This window comes from Phyllobates terribilis, unplaced genomic scaffold, assembly GCF_046119375.1.
Source record: "Phyllobates terribilis strain yellow unplaced genomic scaffold, ASM4611937v1 Scaffold_1__5_contigs__length_1240528914, whole genome shotgun sequence".
Taxonomy (NCBI): Eukaryota; Metazoa; Chordata; class Amphibia; order Anura; family Dendrobatidae; genus Phyllobates; species Phyllobates terribilis.
Genome location: NW_027362761.1, coordinates 175150072 through 175159235, shown reverse-complemented (window position 1 = coordinate 175159235; position 9164 = coordinate 175150072). Strand labels below are relative to the sequence as shown.

The following is a 9164-nucleotide window of genomic DNA, read 5'->3' as shown; positions in this document are numbered from 1 at the left end:
ACATGACAAAAACAGAAAATATAAAAAGAGGAGATCTGGGGGTATCCATATCAAAAATATAGGCCAACATGCAAAAACCAGCTCATAGTGATATTACATAAATAATTGTTAAAGTGCAATGTGCAAAAATAAATGCAAAATAATATATTTATGAACAATGCATAATATTATAATCAATCAGTTGCTAAATCATGATAGTATAAAATAACAGAAAGTGCAAAGTGCTTTAGCAACCATAAATACGTCTATGAACCATAAGTATATATAAATAGGTGAAGTGATCAAGAAATAAATAACAAAAATATTCCAAGTGGAAAATAGACCACATTTGCATGAAAAAGTAATTGCAATCAAGTTAATGGTGAAGGGTACAACATACCCCAAATGTGGGCACAGATTCCCTCACACCACTCCAACGCGCGTTTCGCTCGGGCTTCGTCAGGGAGTGTTTATAGTTTGTGTTGTGTTTTTATTTTTGGTCTCAGAATACATTTTCGGAATTTGATGAGAGGATCTTCTGTGTGTTGACAGTGCGGGCTCAGTTGCCCAAAAGCGTTTAACCCTTTTGATAACGCCCATGTTTGTTCCACTTGTACAGTTTACCCCTCAGGAATCCTCACTGCATTATATTCTGTTACTGGGATATCAGTTTTGCTTTTTACTAAAAATAACTGTAATAATAATAAGATAATTTTGTGACCAGAAGCCAAGTTTAGTCCAGCATCACACACTGAAGCTTTGTAGCCAGTGTGGCAGGACGGGATCCGCAGGACTTACTCTCCCCTGTCCTGGTGAGCGCCCTCTGGCGGCCCCTGATGTCACCGTCCATTGCCCTCATACATAACGTCTGCAGCCGGCAGGGGCAGAGTGAATGTAGGCCTATGAGGCAGCAGTGCTGGAGAGCACATGCACACAGCGCTCTACTCGGTAGCACGCACAGTCACCAAGGACGGCGCCGTGCACCCGGCAGCGGAGGAGTGGCAGGCTGACCCGGAAGCGCATGAATCTCCGCCTGTAGCCGCGGACATGGCGGAGTGGAAGGAGGAGGTGGAGGTGCTCGTCCAGCGGGTGGTGAAGGACATCACTGGCGCTTTTCGCAGGAACCCCAACATGTGAGTGGTGGAGGCGGTGACGTCACTGACGGGCCGTGACGTCGCTTGTTTATGACGTACGTGGCGGCGCCGCTAGAGTTTGGAAAGTTTAAGTGTTGTCCTGTAGTAACCGCGCTGTCCATACCTGAGCTGTGTGCAGTGTCGTGTCCATGGCAACAGCAGATGTGACGTGCCCCATCCCCCATCATTATTTATACTTAAAGGAGAACACCCACCTAGAAGACAGCGCAGGATGGCTGCACTACCAGTGTAACCTGCAGGACGATCAGTGATGGCGTGTGTACTGCAGAGCTGCACAGACCCACAAGTATGGCGCTTAGTGCTGTCAGCCGACCCATAAGTGATTGATTATAGCTCCTGACCACTAAGCCAGCATGTCTGACCACTGCAACAGGCTTCTTCCCAGTGATCGGCTGCAGCGGTGATATGCTCTAGGCATAGTGTCAGGATCAACAGCTCCAGGGTGCTGCATAGTGTAATAGAAAGGCTATACTTGCCTCCTGGACCAGTGCCCCTCCTCCACTCTCAGGCCCCGGCCCCCTGCTGGTCTTGTGATGTAAAAAGTGGCTGCAGCCTTCACATCATTGTCTGAGCAGAACATTTCTTCCTGTTAGGGCAGGTGCAAACGGCCGTGTGATATGACAAAACATCGGATTGCAGTCGGACCAATGTTAGCCTATGGCGCCGTGCACTTGTCAGATTTTTTTTTTTTTACCTTGGACAGAGCTGGTCCAAGTAAAAAAAATCACAGTATGTCTGAGTTTGTGCTGATATTCGGATTGCACTCGGCCATGCAAGCCAATGAGTGCTTGGGGAAACATTGGACTGCACTCGGATGACATCTGAGTGCAGTCTGATTTATATGGACTGAGAGAATGTAGAAGATGGAGAAATGTTGTTGTCCATCTTCTCCTCCTCATTCGAGAGACTCTGATCACACTCTTGGTGATTGTGTGATCAGAGTGTGACTTCCATAATTGGCCCGATTCTCTAGTCTGCACAAGCCCTAAGAGTGTATTCAGACATCTGTGTGACTGTCAGTGTGCGGCCTGATTTTTATCACACAGCACCCATTCCATATTCTGAGTCGCAACATCTGATCGGAATAGGATATGCCCTGAGTTTCACCAATCTCATTCTCACAGCCATGCTTAGATCTGTGAAACGCTATCTGTCCGAGTGCTTTCTGCTAAAAAAAAAAAAATCGGACAGCACTCAGACATTTCACATGGATATGTGAATGCACTCCTCGACAAAAGTTGAAAGGCTTTAGTTGATCAGTGGTTACTGATTGGCTGCAGCGGTCACGTGACCAGTGAGTGATGAAGGTCTTGAAACAGAGGTTTTTCACTGGTCTGCGAGGTAAGTATAGATTATTTTTCTTTTACTTTATGCAGCATCCTGGGGCCATTGATAAGGGATTGTAAAAGAAGGTAATTTTAGTATTTTTTTTTTTTCTAGAGAGCAAACCTTTGGGATTAAAAAAAAAATCAATGGAAAACATCTTTAAACAATTTTTTTTTTTTGTTTATGTCACATATTTCACAAAAGTGCATGGCTGTTAATGTAGGCGCATAAAATAAGCCATTCAAGTGGTGTAACATTAGCCATATGTTTTTGCCATGTAGGAGGTATAGCCTTTTTACTCAGCTAGCTAAAAGAACAGGGTCAGAAAATCCAGCCCAATAATTCCCATGGCCGTCTGGTGGCTGAGTGCTGTCACTAAGATGGGACGTGCCCTACGCCAATTCTACATATGGATTTAGGATAATACTGCTGTTCTGTATGAGAACGTTCCCTACATTCACTGCTGACTGTCTTTTCTCAGACAGCACACGGCCCCGGTGTCATTGATCCATTGCACACTTGTTTTATGCACAGATCCATGTCTCTGGTCCGTGAGGCTCACTCCATGTCCTACTCTCATCCGTTTTGCAGACCACAGTTCAATCCTTGCTTCATCTGTTCTTCACTGATACATTGTGACGAGTCCTTGCTGTGCATATGTTCATTCTTTTTGGCGTTTTTTCAGGCGGAATCCAGGTAGAATCCGCCTGAAAAGGTCGTTGTGTGCACATACAAGCAGAAAAGCGGAGACCGGTTTTGCTGCAGATACAAGATCATTCAGATGCTAAGGTCGGACTAAACAATGATGGTGGACACAGGGTCTGGTCAGTACATTGATTCCCATCACAAGACTATCTGCCGGGGATCACAGAGCCAGAATCCCTCTCCAGTCCTGACCTGTCATCTCTGCTAATCCCGGCTGTGCTATTCGATAAGGTCATGTGCTTCCTGAGGCTTGTGTAGTATTGATTATTGCACTGAGCCATTTATTTTCTCTTGGGGTCGGAGACAGAAGCCACCTAGGGCACATGTCCTGTTATTGTCTGTAAGATGAAATAGCTGAGCGCTGCACTCTGCTTTCACCGGCAGTCCCATACAAAATGAATGGAGTGTTCTAGAGCCCTATTCTTCTTGGGATTGAAATGGGTCCCAGAGTTTGGACCCCCAATGATCAGTAAGTTATCACCCATCTTATTGATAAGGCATAACGTATTAAAGGGAATCTGACACCAGAAAAAAAAACGCTATTACCCTGCAGATATGGGGTTAATCTGTAGGTTAATAGCATTACTAACCTGTAGAACGCTGCAGGGAGAAAATTAACTTTATTCCCCCCGGCCCTGGCTCTGCATTGGGGCCAGCTGTCAGTCAGGGGGCGCGGTTATAGTCGCCGCTGTGCATTCTCAGAGTGGTGACTGGACCAGCGCCGCCCCCTGTGACTGAAGCCGGGACTGTGTGAGGAGAACACTCCTCGCAGTGTTCAGATAAGTGCAGGCGCTGGGCAGGTTAATAACGCTATTAACCTGCAGATTAACCCCATATCTGCAGTTAATAGCGTTTTTTTCTGGTGACAGGTCTCCTTTAAGTGTGTGATCTATATGTTAGAATTAAAGGAGATATCCAGGACTTGGAAAAAAAAATGTGCCTAAGCACAACAGACGGGTATGTGCTACCTACCTGCCTGTTGTGCCAGCGCCGTTCTCCGCTGACACAGAGCAGTCACAGACTTCCGCTGACATCACGTCAACAGAGCGGCAGTTTCTCTTCCTGTTGACATGGCGGGACTTCTGGTGTCATGCTGATTGACAGCTGGCTCTCTGCTGCCTAATTGGGGGAAGCCGGCTGTCAATCAGTATGACACCAGTAGTCCCATCATGTCAACAGGAAGAGACATCACTGCTCTGATGACAGGGAGCAGCTGAATCTCCGGCAGAAGCGGTCAATGACCGGCACCGGGTACAACAGGCAGGTAGTTGCCTCTGTTAGCAATGACATGGCTTTTTTTAAAGTCCCTCATAGTCCCTTTAATAGTGTTTAGGGCTCATGTAGACAACTGTAGTTTCTTTCCAAGTGCAGTCCGTCAAAACATCGGATCGTATGCTGACCAATGTTATTCTATGGAGCCGTTTACATATTTTAGTTTTCCTGTGACTGAGTGGTCCAAGGAAAAAAAAAAATCACAGCGTGCACGATTTGCCTTCATCTATCCTATTGTACTCGGCCATGCAAGTCTATGGGTCCGTGTAAAAATCGGACCACACTCGGATGACATCTGAATTCAGTCCGATTTTCATGGACTGACAGAATGGAGAAATTGAAACTGTTTTTTTCCACATGCAAGAAAAATGGATCCTACTCTGATATACATAATCGGACTGTTTTTTTTCTCAGATGTAGACCATATGGTCGTGTGATCCTGGCCTAACAATAAATACTAATTCCGGTAGTCTTCACCCCACTTACGATTCAACTTCTAATTGAGGCTTTGTTCACACAATGGTTTTACAATCGGACTTTCACCAACAGAAATCCAATGCTGACATTTTGTCCTAAGCCCCTTTTGGAACTGGCCATTTTTCTTTTTTGAGATTTCATGTTTTCCTCCCCTTCTTTCAAGACCCATAAGTTTATTACAAGCCATCGTGAGGACGAGTTTTGTGTTTTGCGATATTGCAATATTGTGAAAAAAAAAAAATGCAATTTTGCCATTGTTTTTCGGGTTTCGTTTTTACGGAGTTCATTGTGCAGTAAAAATTCCTCTGGCATCACGATTCATCAAGTCAGTACGATTAAGGCGTAAACCTGTCCTTTTTCTTTGTGTTTATTTTTTTATAGTTTGGCAGTGAAAGAAAATTCTGAAATTGAAAAAAAAATTAATGTGTTGCCATTTTCTCCCCCCCCCCTTGATATAGCATTGTGAGGTTTTGAGTACTTAAGATATATTGGTTTCTTTTTTTTTTGGGGGGGGGGAGGGGGGGGGTTGGGGAACTGCAATAATTGAAAAAAAAACACATACTTTTTTTGTTTTTCATATTTTCAGTGTTCATTGTAAGCTTTAAATAATTTAATATTTTGATAGACTGGTCTTTTATGGACCTGGCGATACCAATTTTTTTTTTTTCACTCCTTTATATTAGTACTAGGAAACAACGTGATTTGAAAAAATTTTATTAGTCCCCATAGGGCACTTTATAACCTGCAATCATTTTTATTACCGTGTTGCAGTGTATGGTATAAATCGAGGTCTCCTATGAAAATAAGGATATTGGCAGGTTCAAACAAGTGTATTTTCAGTCCGAGTGCTGTCTTTGGAAAAAACGGACAGCACTAGGACAAATGTTAAAGGGGTTGTCCAGTACTTTATATTACCCCCCCCCAATGTATCCCCCTGGGTCCCCTAATTATTTTTGTAATTACCTTACATTGCAGATAATGCCTGTGAGTGGCGCTATCGGTAGCCGCTCACAGGCATCACGTGACCCCCGGCTGCAGCCGGCTCGGACATCCGCTCGTGTCACGTCAAGTGCTGGCAGCAGCCGGGGGTCTCTGTCTTCTGCGTTCCACGGTGGCTGCTGGGTTGTGGGCGGGTTACCCTGCGTGTCACACCCGGCATCCACCACACGCTCTCCCTCTCCCCATTCATTGGGAAAGCGCGCGGTGGATGCTGGGTGTGACGCGGGGGGTAACCACGCCCACAACCCAGCAGCCACCCCGGGGACCCCAGCGCTGAGTCACGCCTCACTTGTGACGTCAGCGCGGGGTCACATGATGCCTGTGAGAGGCCACCGATAGCGCTGCTCACAGGCATTATCAGCAACACAAGGTATTTACAAAAATCCTTAGGGACCCCGGGGGGATACATTGGGGGGGTAATATAAAGTACTGGACAACTTCTTTAATCGATGGGGCAATGCTGATGAGAGTTTTTTTCACTGACCGATTCTCCGTGTGAAAAAAAAAAATCACAGCATCTACTAGTTTCTTCCATGTGTTGCACGAGACTCGTTCATTCAAGTCTGAGTGCACCGAAAAAAAAAAATTGATTCCATATGGGGACACTGTATAGCATCTGTTTTTTACAGATACATTGCATTTCTGTCACATAGGAAAGTGGAAATGGTCTTCTAATGACTGCTGCTGAAAAAAGGCACACGGATGAAAAGTCAGAAAAAGTCATCAAGTTTTTAGGATGAAACTGACAATTTTTATTATACACCAATGTGAACTTGCCCTATAGCTAAACTTCAGGGGATGGGGGTATTTAAATAGTTAAACGGAATTGATCGCGGTTAGCGCTGATTGGTCCTATTTTGGTTAGATGCCTTCTATGTGTTACAGCTGGCATCTGACCTATATGGAGCAGGCACAGTGCCTAAAATCCACATCAAATCCATCACGCATGATCGGCAGCAAAGCAATCCATTACAAACAGCTAAAATCTTATGAAGTCCCTATCTCTCTCTTTTTTTTATCGCCACGTTTAGGTTTTGGTCTATAAGGCCAGAAGTGAGGGATCACCTTGGGCACTGTGGAAGTACACAGTTAATGTTAGGGTTTATTGACATTGTCGGGTTTTTTTGCTCATATTTTTTTTCCCATAATTGAAGTAAAATGTATCTCTTTTGGTGCCATGTAGAAAAAAAGTGCTACACCAGACTTGCATCACAAGCATGAGGTTGTCGAGCATAAAATGTGAGACTTTTACAACTACATCGAGGAAGAGGACTAGAACTCTAGTGCCACCTATTGGAAGTTTGAATTCTAAAAGCCTCTATCGACTCTTAGGCTGTGTGCCCACTATGCGTTTTTTTTTTAAGCTTTACCGCAGCGGCAATTCCGCTGCAGAAACGCTTAAAAAACGCTTGGTAGAAGGTCTGCCATGTCCCCCAATGATAATCTGCATGTGCTGTGCACATGCTGTGGAAATTTCCGCTGCAGATTATCATTGCGGAAAAATCCGCATCGCTACATGTTCACATGCGGATATTATGCGATTCTATGTGCGGATGGTACCCGGGTTTGGAGAAGAGGAGACTCTCATCCAGACCCGGGTGCCATAGTACCTGTTAAAAAAAAGAATTAAAATAAAAAAATACATTATACTCACCTTCTGATGGCCATAGCGATCCGTCCTGGCTTGCTGGCAGCTCACGATGGTCTAAAACAGGGGTCCTCAAACTTTTTAAACAAGGGGCCAGTTCACGGTCCCTCAGACCATTGGAGGGCTGGAATATAGTTTTTAAAAAAAAACTATGAACAAATTCCTATGCACACTGCACATATCTTATTTTGTAGTAAAAAAACCAATACAGGAACAAATACAATATTTAAAATGAAGAACAAGTAAAGTTAAATCAACCAGTATTTCAATAGGTAGGTAACTGTACCCAATAGGCAGCATAGGTCCCCAATAGGCAGGTAAATGTACCCAATAGGCAGCATAGGTCCTCAATAGGCAGGTAAATGTCCCCAATAGGCAGGTAAATATCCCCAATAGGCAGCATAGGTCCTCAATAGGCAGGTAAATATCCCCAATAGGCAGCATAGGTCCCCAATAGGCAGCATAGGTCCCCAATAGGCAGGTAAATGTCCCCAATAGGCAGGTAAATATCCCCAATAGGCAGCATAGGTCTCCAATAGGCAGGTAAATGTCCCCAATAGGCAGCATAGGTCCCCAATAGGCAGGTAAATGTTCCCAATAGGCAGCATAGGTCCCCAATAGGCAGGTAAATGTCCCCAATAGGCAGGTAAATGTCCCCAATAGGCAGCATAGGTCCCCAATAGGCAAGTAAATGTCCCCAATAGGCAGCATAGGTCCTCAATAGGCAGGCTGTTTCCCCCTTATAATGCCCTATGCAGGCTGTCCCCCCCCCCCCCCCCCCTTATTATGCCCCATGCAGGATTTCCCTTTCTCCCACCATATAATGCCCCGTGCAAGATATCACTCCCCTGTCTTTATAATGCCCCATTCAGGATGTCACCCCACCATAGAATGCCCATTCAGGATGTCACCCCCCCCCCCCCCCCATATAATGCCCCGTGCAAGATATCACTCCCCTGTCTTTATAATGCCCCATTCAGGATGTCACCCCACCATAGAATGCCCATTCAGGATGTCACCCCCCCCCCACCCATATAATGACACATGCAGGATATCACCCCCCCATATAATGCCCCATGCTGGATGTCACCCCCCCCATATAATGCCCCATTCAGGATGTCACCCCCCCATATAATGCCACATGCAGGATGTCACCCCCCCCCCCCATATAATGCCACATGCAGGATGTCACCCCTAATATTATGTCCCATGCCTCCATACATTAAAAAAAAAAAAAAATCCAATACTCACCTCCCTCCTTGCCTGCTGGCTCTTCTCAGGTCCGGACTCCAGTGTCTCCGGCATCGTCCCTCTCTGCGCTGCCTGTGACGGCACTCGGGAGGGCGCTGTGTAAAGACGTCACCGCACCCTCTGACCTGAGACGTCACTGTGCAGCAGCCGCGGAAGACAGCGGATCTGCGAAGGCACGGGGAGAGGTAAGTATCGGGCTGCCGGGGCTCTGAGAAAGCGGGGGGAAGGGCGGGCGCTGACACTGCTCCCCTCTGCCCACAGCCCGGCGGGCCGGATAAAAATCCTCCGCGGGACGCATGTGGCCCGCGGGCCGTAGTTTGAGGACCCCTGGTCTAAAAGGACCTTCCATGACG

General features: G+C 45.9%; 1 protein-coding gene across 1 annotated transcript in view; it reads left to right on the top strand.

Moving 5' to 3' along the window:
- The first annotated feature begins 802 nt into the window (after positions 1 to 802).
- The window catches only part of PTAR1 (protein prenyltransferase alpha subunit repeat containing 1), a 75301-nt gene continuing 66939 nt past the window's right edge, over positions 803 to 9164 (top strand). The window contains exon 1 of the mRNA XM_073670170.1: positions 803 to 1112. Coding sequence (XP_073526271.1) covers positions 907 to 1112 — 206 coding nt within the window. The 5' untranslated portion in view covers positions 803 to 906. The remainder of the gene's footprint in view (positions 1113 to 9164) is intronic.